This window comes from Micropterus dolomieu, linkage group LG18 (genome assembly GCF_021292245.1).
Source record: "Micropterus dolomieu isolate WLL.071019.BEF.003 ecotype Adirondacks linkage group LG18, ASM2129224v1, whole genome shotgun sequence".
Taxonomy (NCBI): Eukaryota; Metazoa; Chordata; class Actinopteri; order Centrarchiformes; family Centrarchidae; genus Micropterus; species Micropterus dolomieu.
Window position 1 is genome coordinate 14,203,354 of NC_060167.1, and position 20,698 is coordinate 14,224,051.

The window sequence follows — 20,698 nt, forward strand, 5'->3', positions numbered from 1 at the left end:
ACACTGTCAAGATGGGAGGAGCTGAAATAAAAATTAATTTACATTTAAATCAGCCTGGAAGCTGAACAAAATGTGATCAGGGTCTGTGCTTTACCCTCTGCCTTAATCAAAGTTTTGATGTGATGGCACACACCCCGTGAGAAGTTGCCTGGCTAGTATCTCAAGAGAGGGCCACGGTAATAACTTATTAATGTACTGCCCACGCTGCAATTAAGCACCAATTAAAACCACAGATTGTGTGTCAGACATATTACCAGACTCTAAACCTTTAAAACGTCTTCCTGGCTTCTAGCTCACTTCTAACTGAAAGTATTTCCAAGAAATTTTTAGTTTATTGAAAATAATTTTTCTGTGGTGGCATACGTTTTTTGTTTCAGGCAATCAGCAGTTTTATAAATTACATGTCCCTTTCTTGAATGTAATTATGTAAGCAAAGTCTTCATTGCAAGTATGATCACCTAGAAAGACAATCATCAGATTTTTCCTGTGGTTGACACTGAGTAAGCCTCTGCATCTCAAAACCCAACAGCTGCTTTGTCAATTGTAACTGCAAGGTTCATATATTCTCAAATTTGAAAGAAATTAAGCCTGCTGCAGTAGGTGGGTTGAATTAATCACATTACTTAAAACATTACTTTGCCACATCCAGATCCAGATGGTGCATGTGTTGTTATTGTCTCTGATTAGAAACACCACCGAGCAGTAAGACATGGTATACAGTAGTTTCCTATAGATTCAGACGTAAGAAGGTGTTCAGCACAAAAATGTCAGTAAGAATACTACAGTTCTACTGTAAAATGTGTCTTCCTTGGCCATCATGTCCCACGTACAGCTGAGGATGAAGAGTATGTAGCCTGACAATATTGAGCTGAGTCTGACAACCTGAATCTGCAATGTCTGCCTCACTTTTATTCTTGTTGGTTTTAAGCTCCTCCTAAATTTTTTACCTCCATTTTTTCTTTTCATCTCGATTTTTTTGCTTCCTGTCTGCCTGCCTGCATATCTCGCTCCCTATCACATTCACTGGTCCAGTGGAGAGGAGGATCAGTCAAACTACTCTGTTCACTTCATATCAAATCGGGCCTATTTTCCCTCCATATCATCTCTCTCTCTCTCTCTGTCTTCCGTATATCAGCAGAGTCTCTCGTGGACTGAAAACAGATCAGACAATCAGTCCAGTACATTCCCTTTCCCATCCAGTCTGACTCTTTCTCTCTTGTCTTGTTTCAGTTTCTGCTAGTGATGTGCGCGATTTAGTCGACTATTCGGTTACACCCTACCCTTACTTAGTCAGCACCAGAAATACTAGTTGGTTAAACTAATCATTAATATTTTATTAATGTACAATGCTGGTTAATAGTCTTAAGATGTTACGCAGCAATGGCAGGCAGCAGCCTCTGCCTGCTAACATCTCCTAAAAACCAGCGCAGTTTGGTAGTATTTTAATCTAGAAAATGAAAATAAGGTTGTATGTAGGCTGTTTCGGAATAAAATGGCATAACCACTTGACTGTAGCAATGTAAAACCACATTCAGCACAGACAAGTGGTGCATAACCTGCAAGGAGAGCAGACGGCAGGTGCTAGCAAAGCTAACATTAGCCACACTCAGCAAACCAAAATGACATTGTTTAGCGATATCGTTTTGGGTGTTTTCTTTTTGGACTTTTAATTTTATATTTCTGTTTAATCAACAAAGAAATTAGTTGTTAGGAGCACCCCTAGTGTATGCTTGTGGCCTCTGCGTGTCTTCCTGTCTGTCTCTTTTTGTGGCTGTCCCTGTATCTCCAGTTCAGTTGGTGGGAATCAGGCAAATCCAGTCGGAAGTGACCAGCATGTTAACAGAGCCCAAAGCATCCATGGAAATCGTGGCAAGGTATGGATGGCCAGTTGAGGCTAAGTGAGCCTGCCACTGTCATCCAGAAGGAGAAAAAGACCCCTGTGATCTATTCAGTGGGAAACTCACACCATAACACAAATTTGAAGGAAACTGGGGCCAGTGGGGCAGTTGAGACAAAAGAGTTGTAAGGTGACACCTAATGAAAGTGTGAGGACTGTATTTTCTGTTACAATTCAAAGTATGGTAGACACAATTGTGGGTAGTTACTAGGGAACAAGTGAGGAAAAAATTTATTGTTAATAGTTCCTGAATAAAGAGTTCCTGAGGACCACATAGTAGATAATGATGAGTTTATGGTGAAAAGACTGGAAGATACTATATTTATGAATTATTTGGTAAAGATTAGTTCAGAAATATCTGAATCGACATGCTGACCACTTTCTTCATGAGTCACTACTGGCGACACAAAACTAGTAACAACTCATTAATTATTCATTACTTATCATTAGTTACTGTGCACCCCCAGATAAAATGTTTTAATCATCACGTTTGGTGCACATATACATCAATATTTACATCCACATCATATACAACAACAATTGTAGAAACACTGTAGAAACTACAGCATCTTCTCACAACTGGAATTCAAGTTAATTCAAGCAAAATCTACCCAAGATGCACTTTTTGTTAATTGTAAACGTCAGAGAAAGCAGGTAGCATTTCTGGTAACAGTAAACATGCTAATGCTAAACTACGTGAGGCTCTGCTAACATAGCATGATCCTAACTGTCACCTATCTGTCCTGGAACTAAAGTGAGCAGAGATGTGATGGAGTGCTGGCCTTGGGGAGGGGAACAGTAAAGTGTCTTTTTTCCATTCATCGTCTCAAAAATCTATTTACTGGATTGGAGAAGGTAAAATCCAATATAACAATCATCAACAATAACCATCCCTTTTGATTTTTTTCAGCTCATTCATGAGCCAGTTTATTTTTAGGCTATTATTTTGCTGGGCATTTCTCTTTGTGAAAACAGTTTTTGTTTGGAGTTATGGCCTTTCCAATCGTCTCCATGGTCATACCCTGTTTATGACATTTTAGGCATCAGCAGCACTTATAATGCAGAATATGACATGGATGTAAATATGAATGTTTATGTGGTCTGAACAGGATGATTTTATTGTGAATCCTGCTGTTTCTGGTTCACTAATTGTGAATTTCCCAGTTAAAACTCAGTAGCTACTTGTCCTACTTGATGCATCACCTTACTTAAGGGTGCCCAACTAATAATTAAGTAATGGGTAATTAATGAGTCTTTACTAGTTTTGTGCCGCTCAGTGTCAGGTTCATTTGGTAATCAGAAGTGACTTATGAATGAAGTGGTCAGCATGTGTTTCACAGATATTTATGAACTAATCATTACCTAATGATTCATTAATATGGTATCTCCCACTCTGTTTTAGTAACTCATTATTAACAAATATATAGTCTTTGATTCTTAGTTATTCTGGAACTACAGTACTTGTTAAGGATTAATCAATTATTAGATTGTTCCTTACTAAATATGTACAACATTGTGTTGTAAAGTGGTGTTGTCCTTTCTATCAAAACATTCTCAAACCTCTCATTTATTATTTTAACTGGAGACACAATTCATCCCATATGAAGGTAACACATGATACTTAAAGCTAATCTTTTAGTCACTTTGCTTTAGATCTTCTGCTAAAAGAGCATAGTTGTTATGTATTCCACCTATGACACTGCATCACACACAGTTTCTGTCTACGTAGAAACCTTGGACCTCAACCAGCTTTACTGATGAAAAGCCTCCAAGGGAACATTAATAAGCAATTTTCTGATAATACAAACCAATTACCCTTGCAGCCAACATAATACCAACAGTTCATTCTGTGAATATAGACCTTGTTGCATTGTCTCAGGGGTAGAGTAATACTGGGCTTTTTTTCTCTGGCTACATTTTAACTGCAACGAGGTGAAAATTATACCATCAAGTCCAGCTAACAAATAGAAACATAAAACATTTAAAATTCTGATTTAGATTTTATTGACAAAACAAAACACACAATACAAAAATAATGAAACAAGGATGTCTGGCAGGAATGAAATGCAGTATATAAACAAAAGTTGAACATTCTTTAAGACACCTAATTTACCCATAACATCTGATTTATTCAACTTTAATAACAAAAGAATGGTTTAAATAATACTTTGTCAAGTATTTTCTGCTATTCATCATTATAATTACATCTTTGCATTCAAACTATTATCACACTAAAGACTGCAGACCTCTGACTCCTAGCCAAGCCTTTATATCTACCAGTGGCCTTGGAGATTCTTGTTAACCCAAGTTTCAAATAAGCCCTCTGTAATTTCACGTTTCATACAAAAGGTAGTTTTTCATAGCCTGACATCGCCAGGCCAATTTGCAAATGCAAATTACAGAGCAAATAAAACATGAGCTCACAGATTGGTCTGGTTCCCAGGCCAACTTTTTCAATATAAACTCCTATTTAAATTCAGCATCAACATCTCATGCTGACAGACTTTGGAGCTTGCTTTGCCACTTTTGTATGAACAGAATTGATCAACCTTTACTGAAAAGTTAGTTTCAAGTACCTGATGTTGTCAAATTTTTGTGTGAGGCAGAGATAAGACAAACTACAGTCATCTGCTTAACCTGCAAGTGAAACACATACATCAGAGATATACACATTAATACAAAACTATTCTATTATGTGCATAATAACCAATTGCCTAGAAATATCAAAGAGCTTTTTCAACTACGTGAAAACACGTACAATTTCAGAGGAATATCAATGTTTAGTAAACCGTTAAGTCGAACAAATAGTTAGTTCCACTGTATAACAACCCAGGGTGTTATCCTGTGGAACAACAGTAATAACGGTTTAAAGTTATGTAAAAACATATTGCAACTGAAATTTCTATATAAAAAAAGAATCCTTGACGGATATGAGCTGGAACAGTGATTTTCTTTTTTGTTGATTTTTATTTAGTTTGAATATTTATATTTATTTAAAAAAATCAAAAAAAATCTTTATCTTTGTTATAGTCAACCCAACAGATTATGGACTCTTAAGTGAGACAAACTATTTAAGTAGCTAAAATATATCATTGAAGTGGGGATAGGACAAGAAATGTTATTCCAACTTTTTCCTACCCCCTTTGAACATGACCGTTATTTGGATCATCTGCTGATGATCTTTTTTGTTGATTGTTTGTTTTTATTTTGTTTTTTGTTGTTGTTGTTGTCTTTTAACATGTTCAATAAAGAGTTAAGCAAATAGCCATACATTATTCAACTGAGATTAGATGTCTGGCAGCCTTCCCTAAAAAGCCAAAAAAGTACCTCTTTAACTACAACACATTGTTGGTATCTTCCCAGCTCCTCGTTAACCACACAGATTGGTGGATATTCAAGTTATAAGAACTTCTGAACTTTGTACACAAAAAGCATTTGTGTATTAATGGAAGAAGTAACACCTTGTTGTTTAACCAAGTCCTTAAACATCTTTATTATGCAGGTTTACTGTAATATGAACTTTTTTACTGTATTAATTTTTGAAAATCCTGGTTCCATTACCTTCTCTTGCTACACTTTGTTGGTGGTAGCTGGTAGCTAAATATAAAAATATCAGTAGTTTTTTTTGTTGTCACTGTTAAGGCCGCCTGACTGCCATTTAGTGTGTATTAATTTTGTTGGTCCCATTAGAGTGTCTGCTGTTTATGCAAACCTAGCTGTGGACGATTGGCCCCTCTGGAGATGAGACCGCCTTCATTCTGGTTGCTGTTCGCTGGTATCAGTGATTGGTGTAGCTATGGTCGGACTGAACCTACCAATCAGAAGTCTTCAATCAACCTCAACTGCACCTTAAAGAGCTTGTGTGTCCACAGCTCAGGACAGCTGTGAACCAGTGGTCAGTCCGCCTTACCATGGGGTTGCGTATCATTGTGATTTGTCCAGAGAGTGTTTAGTGTTTGTATTTCATAGTGTTGCCTGTCCGTTCCCTGTCAGAGTGGCTTCAGTCATTGCAGAGGTCCATTTGTAATTCACTTTGTTTCGTTGTAGTTTACCAAGTGTTGGACACTCTCAGTTGAGACCTCAGAATCTGTGTTTGCAGAATATATGCTAGTTTGTATTTGTTTTTGTAAGCTTACGGTTGCTGACCGCTTTTGGTTATTTTGTTCTATGGTATAACAAGTGTATTTTGAGCCGAGAGCTAATTAACTGTCTTTGGATAAGACCCTCTTTTGTTTTATTTGTTAACAGCTTTTTGTCAGCACTTACTGCTCTTGTTTGGTTATATTTCTTGCACATGGTCCCATGGTTAATTAAACATGTTAACATTAACCAGAACCATTCCAGTTGTCGTTTCCACCTCATTTTCAATCCCAATCAAATGTTACTGCTCTCTACAATGAGCAGGTTCGTAACATCACCTCTGTGCCGCGGGAATAATTCTCAAAATAGGCATGTTTGTTGTGAAAATTTAAGTTTCAGTCACCTTTGCAATAGACACCATTTTCATTGCATATGAAGCAATGGCTTCCCTTGGGTAGGATGAACACATATTGCTAAGCTCACTCATCCTGAAATGGTTTTTACTGGCAAGATATTCTGACAATAAGCTTGCTAACTGTTGCTTCTAACAGTTAAAAGATAAGGGGTGAGGTGAGGTGACACTGATGTTTCCAACTCCCACTCTTTACTTGCATAGAACATAACCAGTGTGACTATATGTTGAAGTTGTCAGGGTGACCGTGCCAAGATCATCAAACTTCATCTCTTACATCATACATTTGCGTTCATGTTTCTATACTTTTGTCACTTAATTACATTTTTATTGCATACTTCCCTGAACGAGGTGTAACAATTTCACAAAATCTCTATTGTAGTTCTAATGTGAGGAAAAATTGTAGATGGCACCTCTTTTTAAAGCAAATGTTCCTTTGAGGATGTTTAACCTTCCTTGCAGTTGTTTCTCTTCACAGATCACTGCTTGGCCTGTCAGCTCCTCTTTGTTTCAACTATGCTTTTTCCACCCACACGGTCTTATCAGTTCTGATAGAGACAGTAATCAAACAATAGTAGTTGGTAGGTTTTATTACAGGGCCAGACTAGCTGAAACTCTGACAATAATATATTTTAAGGCCACCTGACATGATAGATGAGATAGTCCACCCTGTAGGATATTACCATTTTTCTGCAATGCCTTTCGTCCAACTCTCATTCAGCCTGGTGCTTGAATCCTATAAATTCTGAAAGAGTGGCACCCTTTTAAAGTTTGCTCAATTTTAACACTTGTCTTGACAGTACATTTTTGTTGTTCTTTTTCTCCCCCATTGCAGACAGCACAGTTTGCATTGGAGCTGGTTTTGTGACAGGGACACATTCATCATGCAATAAAATGATGCAAGCTGTTACAAAATGCCGAAATGAAACTCAGCGATGAGTCCTGTACAGTAGTGAAGAGGAATTGTATTTATTTCAGGGTTGTTCTTATCGGCTTCCGTGCCAATGATGTCCTGTTATGGAAGCAAATGATTAACTCTTGCTAGTAACAGTTTAGTGTGTGCATGTGTGTGTGTGAGAGAGAGAGACAGGAAGGGTTGGAGAGAGAATTTAAATTTGTAATGTGAGGAATGTTTATGTTTTAATGCATTAGGTGGTTAATATTTCTACAAATCAGCCAATCTAAAAGTGAAATAAAAATAGGTATTATTCCTTGTATCCACATTCTACATACACACGTCTTGTAGTAGCAGCATTACAAGTTTACATGTTAATCATTTGTGCTGAACTTAATGCTAATGAAGGCCCATATATAAAATACAAAAAAATATACATATGATAGTATTTCTTACATTATGGAATGTGTATAAAATTAAGCAAGAATATGCTCATAGATTCAGAAACATTTTATTCCATTTTAGCAAGTTGCAAGCATAACTATCAAGTAATTTCTCTGTATTCTTTTACAGTGTTCTACTGCCACCTATTGTTAAGGTACAGGAGTGTTACACAAGGAATCTTGGACATACAGTATGAAAGAGTTACATATTTGATTAAAAACTTGTTACAGATTCTTGGAACATGATTTCTGCAGAAAATGCTTTTTTTTTTTTTAAACAAAACACAAAACAAACAAAACCACTACCCACAAAGTCTAAAGCAAAGTCAATACAGTGATGTCATGACAGAAAGTAACAAAGTGAATATTTGTTGATATAAAATTGTCACAGATTATTGCTATTCCTACTAAAGTCTGTATTTTCAGTAAAGGATTTTAAAAGTCAGTTTCATGCAAGGAGATTATGGTCTTAAGCAGAGTGCTCTGCCCCATTCATCACTCACGTGACTTGATTGCAGCAAAATGAAATAGACAGCTGCATTATCTCCCTTTAATTACAGAGCACAGTAACTTTTGTAGAGATCCCTCCAGCATTGATTAAAGTGGTCTTTACAGTAAAACCACGACCTGTTGCCACTCATATTCAATTCAGTTTTATTTATATCTCTTTGCACTTTTTTAAAACAGTTGGGACTGAGAAAGCAACAGCAAACAACTTTCAGAAGCCAAATTGATTAAAGTTTAGCAGGTTGTTGGTTTCAGACCAAGCAGGGTGCTGTGCCCCATCCATCTCAGAGGCAACTTGGTTGCCACTTGCCAGTCTGTGATTGCTCCCACCAATAGTAGCATTGCAATCAGGGCAGCATCGACTCTCCATAGCCCCTCCACAGTCTGTTATAAGATAGACATGGCCATTAGGACATTTGTACCAGTGTCCGAGCGGCATTTTCACAGCCGAGACAATCATCTTTCTCTCCTCCTCACTGATCCCCAAGCCTGGGAGTGGAAACTTTTTGTCGAGTTCCTTCATGGCTTCTTTCACTCTGTGTTGATCTTGCTCAGTGAATTGGTCAGACTTTTCCAAAACCGCTCTTATTGTTTGTACCTCAGATTGAAATTTGTCACTTTGACATCTCTTGTCTGCCATATGGCAACGGGCGTTGAGTTCAGTCAGGAGGGTGAGTCTCTGTAACTCCCTCTGCAAATCAAAGACCTGCTGCTCTGTGAATTTTTGGTCGCTGTTGCCGAGCCAGCGCACAAACTCCTCAAAACACTTTTCTAATCTGGAGCTTTGCCTGAATGACATGTTTTCCCTTTGGATCTTCCGTAGCTTTGCAACTCTTACTAAGAAATACATCTTGTTTTCCAGGATCCACAGATCATTTGCTGTGAGATAACTTTTTCCCAGTCTGTCATTGATACACATATATTCATTTTGCTGATGCATTTCATATGTGAGAAGGTTTTCCTTCCACTGATGTTGAAGGGCCTTCCTGTGTACTTCAATATCTGCCTGACATCCATTTATCTTTGCCTTTACGATCTCTATTTCAGCCAGACTGCTGTTGATTTGAGATCCATAGCGTAGATTTTTGCGGATTGGAGTTCGACACTTCGGACATTCCTTCAGTTTTATGACCACCTGTTCTTCTCCATTTGCCTGCTGGCTATCATCCATCCCCATGTATGTGTCCATGGCTGTGTATTCAATGATGTGTCCACAGTCCTCTAGCTGGATGAAGTGAGCATCAGGCTCATCCTCAGTGCCAAAGAAAATCTCTGTGACCTCATCGTAATTACAGATGCGACATTTGGTTGGACATTTGTCTCCACACAGACCTATGCATGGGTGGCCACAATCCAGGGTCTTGTCACAGGGTTGGGTGCATGGCGGACGATCGCATGGCTCATGGCAGAGCTTATTGCAGCTTTGGTGAGGGCACTGCCAAGTGCAGGGCTCAATACATGGAGCACAGGGCTGTCCACATGGCTTCTTACAATTGCTGTGGACACAGCAATTCTCACATGGTCTCTGACAAGGGGGGCAATCACGAGTGCAAGGCTCCCTGCACTTGTGAGAGCAAATCAGGAGACGCTCACACTGGTGTGAACATTGGAAATGGAACCGTCCCTGATAACACTTGCCACAGGTACCACAGCAGGCATGGCCACATTTTAGCTGATGTTCACACCGGGTCCTACATTCAGGCTCCTCTTTCTGTGTTTTATAAAAACAAGCATCTTGCTGGTCATGGCCACACCTTAGTTTTATGGTGACCTTCACCTTGCACATACTGGTGCATGGTTCCCCACACAACGAATCACATGGATGTCCACAGTGAAGAAGCTTCTGGCAAGGCTCTTGGCATACAAATGTCTTCGGGTCCTGGTGGCAAGGAACCATCTGTGTGTGTTGGCACTGGGGTATGATCTTCTCAACCTTCACGGGACATTTCTTTGGGCATGCTTTATGGCACACAAGTGTGCACCTGTGTCCCAGATCACATAAAATCTTCTGGCACTTCTTGCCACACTTGTACTCCTTGTGCTCAGGGTCATAAGGGTGGCAGACTCTTGAGCAAACATGACCACAATCCAAACGGAACTTGCAAGGCTGGGTGCAGCCCCCCTCAGGGGCTTGTTTGAAATCATTAGCGTGAGAAGCTTTTACCTGTCGATTTGGATGATTCTGACAGCACAGGGTCAGAGCATTCCCAACCTGGTCCTTTTCCCTCAAGGTGTAGAAGATGTTGCTCCACAGTTTGACTTGGCCCAGCATTGTACTGTTGCCAATACAGTAGAGACCTTTCTTGGCACGAGACAAGGCTACACAGACACGGTTGGGAATGTTTAAAAAGCCAACTTTACCCTGCAGGTTGCTGCGAACCAGTGACAACAAGACAATGTCATTCTCTTCTCCCTGGTACTTGTCCACTACGTGCACTTTGACACCTGTGAACTGGCTGGCAGGCATAAGTTTGCGCAGACAGTAGAGCTGGCCGGTATAAGTCGTCAGGATAGTAATTTGCTCTGGTTTGTAGTCTTGAAAGAGAAGATACCGGCAAAGAGCGACTACAAACATTGCCTCATGTCGGTTCTCATGGCTTTTCCCATCTTTGATCTCTTCTTCAGGGTAGTTGTGCTCCACAAAGAATAAATTGGTATTAAGGCCCTATAAGACAGCATTTAATTAAAAAAAACATATTATGTTATTCTTTGACAGACTATCTTTTGAATTCAGTATTCCTAATCCATTGCCCAACTTTCACTCAAAATACATTTAAAAGTCAGAGACAAATGCAGATACCTTTTACCCATGCAGGCAAGTAAACAAATATTCACTGCTAAAAAAATGGAAAATGGAAACAGTAGGAGAACAAATACAATACGCACCTTGATGTTCTCATAGTCCAACACAGAGGGATGGTTTTCGAGCTCTGAGTAGATGTGTGGGGTCAGAAGACGGGCAATGTCAGGCCTCATGCGATGCTGAAGATAAAAAAGAAACAAACACAGATAAACAAAGGTACCTACAGTCATACCAATTAAAGTGTAATGCTCTGAACTTTGTCTTTAAAGGCATCATCTGAACATGTCTACATTTTATTGATTGATTGATCGTGCGATAAGATTAACACATTAATAGATGCAGAAACACAAACCTGGTAGTTGAGTCTGACAAAAGGAAGTCCCATCTTCACCAGCCTCTCAAACATGGACATTTCCAGGTGGAAGTTCTTAGCAAGATCATATACTGTGGCACTGGGGCGCAGCTAAAGGAAAAATCACATGTTTATTTTATACAGTTTTTATGCATCGTTAAGAAAAAAGAGAAATTATGCCTTAGTTATTGTTTTTTTGTACAAATTAAGAACTTGTGGTCTTCTTGTGGCCTAATAGAGAGGTTTTAGGGCAAGAAATGTGCTTTTATGATCAATATAGCATTTTCTCATCTAGAAAACATGCTGTATAATACGCATATGTGTACCCTCAGACTTGCTTATTTACAGCTCTTGGCTTCTTCCACATAGTGGTGATTAAGTAAATTTGGTAGGTTTACGCTCTTCTTTTTGGAAAATGTAAGTTTATAAAAGACCATCTAAGTGATGAATAGAGGAATGACTTTCAAGGTCAGGTGGTCAGACCATTTCCCGTTATGTAAATGCTTGTGAAGATTTTTTACACAGTTCCTGGACACAGGTGGAAGCAACCATCAATACAGGAGCAAGCCTAGAAGGGAAAAACAATATTTTGCTATGGGTTTCTGTTTTAGGGTAAGTGGCCAGGAATACTGAATGTATGCAAATGGGATCTAACTTTTTTTTTTTGCTGTCCTGTTAAGTTTTGCCTGTATGTGTGTTTGTGTGTGTACGTGTAAGTGTCTGCGTGTGATTGCAAGCCTACTTTAGCTAGAGGACAGAGTGTGATTGTGCATGTACGTGGGAGGGGTGTGGGGGAGGCAAGAAAATTCTAGTATAAATGTGAAGCATTGTGTTCTGCTCGATTCAACACCAAACCTGTGATTAATGAACAGCACAACAATGCCAAAGCTTATTTTACTCAGAAAGTGTGATCCATCCACCTCCATTATATGCACAGATTCAACTTTGGGCTCCACAAAAACAAAGCTCTGAACACTTGTTCATAGAGTGAAAATAAATACTATCAACTGGCTTTAAACCCATGAAAAAACTTTAACCCATATTTGTGCCATCAGAAAACCTCATGTAGTTTGATAAATCAGACATACTATAATGTTGATTGATTTATTTTGCACTGTAAGTCAACATATGTTAAATTGCATCCCCTAAAGCATTGAATGGAGCCTGAGGCAAAGTGGTAAATTACTTTTTCATTAATCTGATATATAAAAATGACCAGTGATTTCCAAGCCTGGTTTACAATAAAAACAATATTCAAGTTAAACTCTATTTTAAATTCTATTCCTGTACTTGCCAAAGTTTCAGTACAACTGCAAGGAAGTCAGGTCTGTTTGTGTAGTCAAGTGCATGCATAAATTCATGCATAAAACACAGTATAACAAGCAAATATTAGGAAAAGAGCAGACAGAAGTTACACAGCTAGAAAAGACCAGGACAGAATATTGAGATGTCTGACAGAATTGTGCGTAGTCGTGATCGCATTCTGCAGATTGCTAGACAGGCTGCCTGGCCATATGTCCTTGGCAGGCCCTGACAAGTTCTTGTAATAGTCTACTGATGTCCAGCATATCACTCCTCGCTCTCCTCTTTCTCTCGTAATGGCTGGCATTGGGATGATTTTTTGCCATTACGAGCAAAGCATTACACACAAACTTACAGACAAACACACAAATACAAAAAATCCCTCATGACTGAGGGCATGACATGAATTAAATTTTCACCTAGGCATGTAAATAGGGTCATTTCAGTCAGAGCACAATGGTTTATTAAAATACACCAGTTTAATGATATGCCACTAAGAATTTAGGAAACATGGCCCTATTTCTCTGCGTGGATTCTTACCTGCTGGTGGTCTCCAATGAGGATGAGGTGTTGGCATGCTTCACTCAGTGTGGTGATGGTGTGGGCCTCGAGAACCTCTGCAGCCTCTTCTACAATCACCAGACGTGGACGCACGTCCTGCAGAACTTTACGGAACTTGGCCGCCCCTGTGGTTGTCATGCCAATAACCTGATGGAAATCATATGATTTAAATACACACCTCTGCTATTTTTGTGATTAATAACAACCAACAGTTGTATTGCTGCCAGCCTATTTGATGGTGTTATGAGTTTTGGGGGGCTTATACCAAGACACTACAATGCCGGCTCCTTTCCATGAACCTGTTATATCCAAGACCCACAGTTTGCCCCACAGTTAACTTCCTTTTTATAATTTAAAAGTACAACATGTATTATTTCAAATGCACCATTCCCTTCAATTCCACCAGGTATATTTTACACTGCTTTATTAAAGCAATCCTTTGACATTTTTAGGAAATACTAAGGACACTTTTGGTTCACAGTGATCAAGAGACTGAAGCATTTTCGCTACTTTCGTTCCTTTGGTTTACCAAGGTCCAGACTTCTAAATATAGTGAGCACTTCACACAAGACCACAAGAGTGCAAGGCACACTATCATAATGTGTATGTATCAAGGCAAAGTAAAGCAAAATGCTCCATTATCCTCTCCAGATATTGCACTGTAGGCAACATTAAGCCGATAACATGAATTCAAAGAAGTGTCTTACTTACCTCACTGTGATAATGGTTTGAATAAACAAGAAGAATCGACTTCAGGATCATTATAAAAAAATACTATTTATACTAGGGCTGGGCAATAAAACAATAATGATAATTATCGCGATATAATTATCCTCAACAATATATCAAAATGTTCTATAAATGTTTGATTTAATTCGTTTGAATCACGAAACAAATCAGTACTTAATTTTTCTATTAAGATATTTTTTGTTGTTAAGGAAAAGGGACTGAAAAAATATTTTACTTAATTTGAATCATGCCTATTTGTTGAATAGAAGATTTTATCATACTTGTTTTGCATGCTCTACCTCAGATAGTAGATATTTTAAAACCACAACCATCTGGTTTCTTCAACTTTCACTCAGGAGAAAAAAAACAGCCTTTAAACTTGTAATGAATAAGGATTTGACATTCCATCATGATAATTATCAATTTCAAATATTTTGAACCTTTTTATTGCGATAGTGCCCAGCCCTATTTCATATTATCTATTACTGCAATTATACTGTACCGTGGCTTCCTTGAGGACACAGAGGTTCTCTTGGCGTTTTACATCAGCCAATCTGTCCACTGCACTCTGATAGGCCTGTTCTGACTCTAGGACTCTGGTGCAAACTTCTACCCTGTAGCGTGCCACCCACAACCTGCAGACACAAAGTAAATTAATAATGTTAAAACACTGTGACAACTGATTCAATTACAACGAAGCCTGAAGACTCTCATTATTTGCATAGCATCTGGAAGAATACTCAGAGCCAAGGTCAAAAAATATGATGCTGTCATTCTTGATTGTTCTGTAAGTATAATTAACCACTTACAGCAAGACATATTAGATCTGTCTTGGAAGGAAATTGCCCTATTTGTTTTTTAAATGATAATTAAGATTATGTAAACATGAGTCGTTATTATAGTCCTGTTCACAGTAATAGAAGTTGCATCTTGGCTCTCTGAGGTGAGAAGATCCTCTGGGATACATTTTCCTGGTGATTAGTTGACTTAATTACACACACTGGGAATAGACTAGTTCTAGCAGACTGATAGACTGATAGCTTGGGGAAGGAGAAGAAGTGAGGGAGAGGAAGGAAGAAAAATTAAAAAGGAGGAAAGGAGAACAGAAATATAAGCAAGGTACCAGGAGAGTCAATGGAAAGTAAGAGTTGAAAAATGTTTAGTAGTGAACAAAGGAAATTAAAGTGAAACACAGATGCAGACCTACCGATAGAGCCTCCATCTCTCTGGCAGGCTAAGCATCCAAATATCTAAGACAGCACTTTCCTCTGCATCAGTCATAGCGGAGCTCTTCCCCAGCTCTTTCCTGATTTTGTTCTTCATCTTTTTCTTCTGGTCCCGTTGCATCTGTACAGATCAGAACAAGGTCAACTTTGAACTTCATACCCTTGAAGTGTATTAAATTCAAGCTAATCTGGATCCTTCTGGATCTTTGAATACACTGTATGTCTGTACGCCTGTGAATTAAAATCGTCCTCTGCAAACAAGCGAGCTACAAACTTTTCAGAACCACCTTTCAAGCCTACAGGTGGTGAGCATTTGATACTCAAAATGTGTTTCTGCCGGTAAAGCATTCCTTTAAGCAAGGCATTTTGCAGGTGCTGCACTGTTCTTTAAAATGTACCCTGAGTGATATGTGAGCAGCAGTAGTGCTATACAGCAATGCTTTTATGAATACAGTACAATGTAGTACAAGGCCACCGAGCATGCATGCGTCAAAGCAGGTCACGTCACCTGCTTTTATGTGTGCGTGACCCGCAAGGCACAATCCTGCCAATGGCTTTAGTGATGTGCCAAGAAATGAAGCAATTTGCCAACAAATGCGAGCTGCTAACAAGAAAACATGAATGTAAGCAATGCATGTTACAAATTCTTTCAATAAACATCTTTTCAGATGTTTTCTGTGGAAGGTAACACATTGGTTAGACCTCAAGACCTGCATTTTGGGACGAAAAGCGAGGAAAAGTTAAATACAGTGCAGCAACTGTATTATATAGCTCTTAGAATTACTGTAGGCATGTGCATGTATCTACTCCTCTCAAACCAGTTTACTATTGGCCTGTATAATAGCATTCTAAATCAATTTGTCTGATTGAATAGGGATTGCAAAAACTCATGAAATGTTAAACTCATTATAATCTCTAATTGAAAATCTCCTAATTTTACCTCCCATCCCTCCTCGCTCTGCTCAGCCTGTATTTCAGTTTTATCCAGGTTCATAGCCAGCATTAGTTCTTCCACTGCTCTGACAGCCTCATCGTTGTCTCCCTTCTTCCTGCCATCTCTACCAACTCTGGGGCCAATGTTGTCTTCAATGATCCTCTCTGCCTGGATCAGATCTGCTTCCTCTGCGACTTCAATGAGGTCCTCTTCGTCCAGCTCCATTGCTTCTGCTCCTCCTGTATCTAACACATTGCGGTCAGAATCAGTATGAGAATGGTTTCATTAACTTCATGTACTGAATTTTAGGTTTGAGAGACAACTTACAAAGTTGCATGAAGCATAACAACACACAACAAAACAAAAGGGTCTGAAAAACAGAAAGATAGCGGCTAGTGTTCTTACAAACTGCTGTGGACTGGAAGTGAAAACACAATGACAAAATCCAGTTTCATTTCCAAAGTAACTGTCCATATTTAACTGATATTTGGCTGCAAGACAAGTACTGCTTTATGTTTTATGCCACAATCACAACCAATGCAATAAATACCTGGGTGTATTCCAGAAAACAGCCTACAAAAGTTCTTATGGCTTCCTGCTGCTAGGTTATATTTTCCATTTCAGCACATATTTTATCAAACATCCACATTTTTTAAATTGAGGTTATATGTAAGGTTTGATGTATGAGGTTAAATATGATCAACAGTTCGGTAATTATAAATGAAATTCATGAATTCTCACACACTGTGTAAACAGCACAGCATATCAGTGAAAAGAAGCCAATTATCAGATCACTTAAAATTGTTCCAGTGAAGCGCCACTTAGGCTAAAAGCCTTACCTTCATTTCCGTTTGCATTCTCTGTCTCCCTCTGCAGGAAGACGGTGGAACCCAAACCCAACCACTCCATTATCAGACCGGACTTTTTCTCACTCCAGGTCTCAAAACCATCCTGTGTCTACAAATCATTTCATAAACACAAACGGATGAGCTTACATTCTTCTATTCTGTCTAGCTCAGTTTACACATACACATTGTTTTTGTTTTTTTTTAAATCAGTATTACTCACAGGTGGCAGATGCAGACTGTCCCAGTGTATGTCTGAAATGAACCTCTGTAAGAAGCTGTCACGCAGGACGCCTTTCAGAGAACACTCCAGGCTCATACTCTGACTCTGGATCCTCCTCTCCTCCTGACACAGCTGCTTGTAAATCTGTTAAGACCAGTTATGAATACACTGATAGGTGGAGAAATTACACAGTGACAAAGTGATGAGCATGTGCGAGACAAAAAGGTGAGGTCCAAAATGTGCAAAACACAACATCAATAGAATATAAAATGGCTAAATTTGTGGGAATTATTTAAACATATTATATTCTTTCATATATTATATAACCCTTTGCTATGCATGAGAGAAAAAAAGTGTGAAGCAATTTGAAACATCAAATTAAGTTTCACAGTGTTGGTGAGTAGCGTGAGCAGCTCACCAACACCAGCTCACCTCATTATATGCAGAACGCAGGTAAGGCGGCAATGAACGTCTGAAGTCAGGTGAGCGTGTCAACTCCCTTAGATTGAAACGCTTCAGGATCTCACTGTTGCTGCGGCCTCCTACTCTCACTATGCCCTCTTGCAGAAATGTATGAATACCTTAAATGCAGAGGCAAACGAAATGCACTTCACATCCACCAAAACAGAGAGCTCATTTGTCTTACATCGCTCATTCAAGGTCACCGAGCAGGAGTTTGCAAAAACAAAATAATCAAATAAAACTTGAGGTGGATGTCTCAGAATATAAACAAATACACCTCCGAAGAATTATTGATTGAACTAGAAATAGATATGTCCACTTTTGTTGACTAGATACTGTGTTTTTAAATTCCAAAATACTTGAACATCACGTAAAACATATATGATATTATTAACTGGTTCCACTGCTTACCCTCAAGGAACTGATCCAGGGCATGGTTGGTGTAACACACTACCAGCATCGGAATCGTGCCAAATCTAGCTCTCCAAAGATCCTGATTTGTCAACAGAGCCTGAGCAATCTTAAGGCCAACATAGGTTTTTCCTAAGAAAATTGAGGAAGCAAAGTAGCTTAATTTTTATGTATTTCAGAAGCAACGTGAAACTTTGCACCTTTTTGGATTTTGTCATTTTGTCAAATGTGAGAAAAACATTTTACACTTTTCATTCACAATGATTGAAGTCATCCTTGTGACAATGGCTTTACAATGCCTCACCAGTGCCAGGAGGTCCCTGTATGATGGTCAGCTCCTTTGTGAGGGCCAGCTGGAAAGCTCTCATCTGAGACTCATCTAGCCCCAACTCCTCCATTCTCGGCCAGGCCTCTTCTTCCAGGCTGTGAAAGGGCCGTACACTGTCCTTGTAGTTAGGGTCAGCAATGGATGACAGGTCATAGATATCTCTTCTTTGCAGATAAGCTGGGGGGTGCACATCTGTGCTGCACTCCACGATGTACCTGAAAGCATTATGGATAGGATTATATCTTTTAGTGTGTACTATCTGTGTAAAAGGAGGATGTTGGACAGTTGGACTGACTCATTTATGTCAATTACCTATCTAAAGTTGGCTTACAGTAGCAATCATAAGCTACTGGTCATACCAGACCAAGCAAGGCATCAGCTGCAAAAGCCCCTGAGTGTGGTGCGTTTTGTTGCCTATGAATTCAGCTTTTCATTTATAAGAGGAAGAATGTGTGATTTGACATCGTCCTTAAATGCAAGCTCAAACACATGCATTTAGTTATGACAAATAAAGGAAATCAGTGGGAGAGCTGGAGAATAGCCCCTAGATGAACTAGGGCTTGTTTGAAGATTTACCAGGAAAAACTGTAGATGATTGTCAATTTTTACTGCAACGCTGACCCAAATTAGCACCTAACATTAAGCAAAACATCAAGAAAAACAATAGATAAAAAAAGAGAGCTAATATATATATATATATATATATATATATATATATATATAAATAAATGTATGTTATCAATAACTCCCAAAACAGTTTAAAGTTGTTTCAGGCACTCCCATAAGAAAGTTCTGGGCGACAGATGGCCAACAAAGTGTCTCATATAATTCATTACTTTGTGGTGTCCATGAAGGGCACTGGGAGTGCAGACAATAACCAAACTTTTGAACTCATCCATGCGTGATAGCATTTTGGGAATACTGCGGCGATATAATTAATTCATGCCAATTAAAAGTGTGATTGCTGAACTTGCTTTGTACCCCGCTGTCCTTTGAATATGTGAACTCGTTTTGAGCGTGCTGTGGGATTATACAAAAACTGTGACCTTGACGGCAAGGCTTGAAACTCCTCCATAGCACACATGCTTTACACACAGACATACTCCTACCTCTGAAAGGGCAAGCTGTCCTCCTCCTGCTCCTGTAAGCCCTCTAGAACATACCGATATGCCTCAAAGTAGGCAGTGGTCTCAATCATCAGGAACAATTGCCCTTTCTGTGTAGATAGAGATATCATGAGTTTAGTTCTTTGTATATCCATTTTAGATAAAACCATAAATTCCCCCTCCCTGCACCTATCCTGCATCTTAGGAACAGAACAGTTTTGGTGAGGTTTTGATTCGACTTTTGTTTGTGGTGCTATACAGTTACAGTGAGTATTTTTTCCACCTAATTTACATTAGTGAGAGTAGACTAAATTTTCGAAACACCTGACCGTTTTTTAACTAAATGTACCGAAATAAACTGGCACCACTAAGCACTTTTCAGTTGTAGATTTTGTAGCTTAGGTGTCTGAAATTAGACTGTAAGATCAAATTTCCTTAGCAACTGTGTGCATGCTGCGCTTATCAACAGCGGTTGAACACAGATTACTGCCACACCTGAATACTGGCCAGCTTGATTCTGCTTTCTTCAGTAAAGGTAATCTGGACCTGTCCCCTCTGCAGGCCATTGGGATCTCGATCTGACACTGTAGCAAACAATAGGCTCTCAAAATTATCACACGACAGGCAGACCAGGGAACCATAGAGCAGCCTCTTCGAGTTCTGCCAGCGCACAAACTGTAGGATAGATGAGGAAAGTACTGTCAATATACAACCATTTTCCATTCAGTAAGCAAAATACCAGTGTATCTCTTAAATGATATGCTTGATTGTATAATGACATATGAACACTAAATGTAACATCTAAATCCATCCAGAGGCTAACCTTAAGTGGCTGAATGTCAAACTGAACTATGTAGGCAAGTCCAGTCGACGTGCACTTGGGCACCATCAGTTTTGTGTCAAAATACACTCTGATATCATCAAAGCGCTTCGTCTTCATTGACTTATCACTTCCTCCTTCCCTTCCCATTTGGTTCCGAAGCAATTGCTGGATCCCCTCACGGAGTGGCCGTACAAAGTCCTCTCTCAGCAGCCGGAAGTGTGTGTCAAGGTAGAGGTGGGTGTTTGTATAGCGCTGAGAGGTGAGGTTGGGTCTAAGGAAGGGCCTGTGGTCCTGGTGGAACTCTTCAGGAGTTGGGTAGATGGGTATGGTCCTGAAGTTTTGTTGCTCTTCTTCACCTG

General features: G+C 39.2%; 1 protein-coding gene across 4 annotated transcripts in view; it reads right to left on the reverse strand.

Moving 5' to 3' along the window:
• Window positions 1–7,779: 7,779 nt before the first annotated feature.
• Window positions 7,780–20,698, reverse strand: part of znfx1 (zinc finger, NFX1-type containing 1) — a 17,210-nt gene continuing 4,291 nt past the window's right edge. For 2 of the 4 annotated variants that reach the window (XM_046028466.1, XM_046028464.1), the window contains 15 exons: window positions 20,340–20,695; window positions 20,012–20,191; window positions 19,520–19,626; window positions 18,387–18,625; window positions 18,083–18,214; window positions 17,642–17,790; window positions 17,210–17,353; window positions 16,981–17,098; window positions 16,148–16,386; window positions 15,189–15,328; window positions 14,484–14,616; window positions 13,232–13,399; window positions 11,390–11,500; window positions 11,121–11,216; window positions 7,780–10,899 (listed from right to left, as the gene is read on the reverse strand). In XM_046028466.1, coding sequence (XP_045884422.1) covers window positions 8,446–10,899; window positions 11,121–11,216; window positions 11,390–11,500; window positions 13,232–13,399; window positions 14,484–14,616; window positions 15,189–15,328; window positions 16,148–16,386; window positions 16,981–17,098; window positions 17,210–17,353; window positions 17,642–17,790; window positions 18,083–18,214; window positions 18,387–18,625; window positions 19,520–19,626; window positions 20,012–20,191; window positions 20,340–20,695 — 4,766 coding nt within the window. In that variant the 3' untranslated portion in view covers window positions 7,780–8,445. The remainder of the gene's footprint in view (window positions 10,900–11,120; window positions 11,217–11,389; window positions 11,501–13,231; window positions 13,400–14,483; window positions 14,617–15,188; window positions 15,329–16,147; window positions 16,387–16,980; window positions 17,099–17,209; window positions 17,354–17,641; window positions 17,791–18,082; window positions 18,215–18,386; window positions 18,626–19,519; window positions 19,627–20,011; window positions 20,192–20,339; window positions 20,696–20,698) is intronic. The other 2 variants (XM_046028465.1, XM_046028467.1) reach the window with 2 other exon arrangements.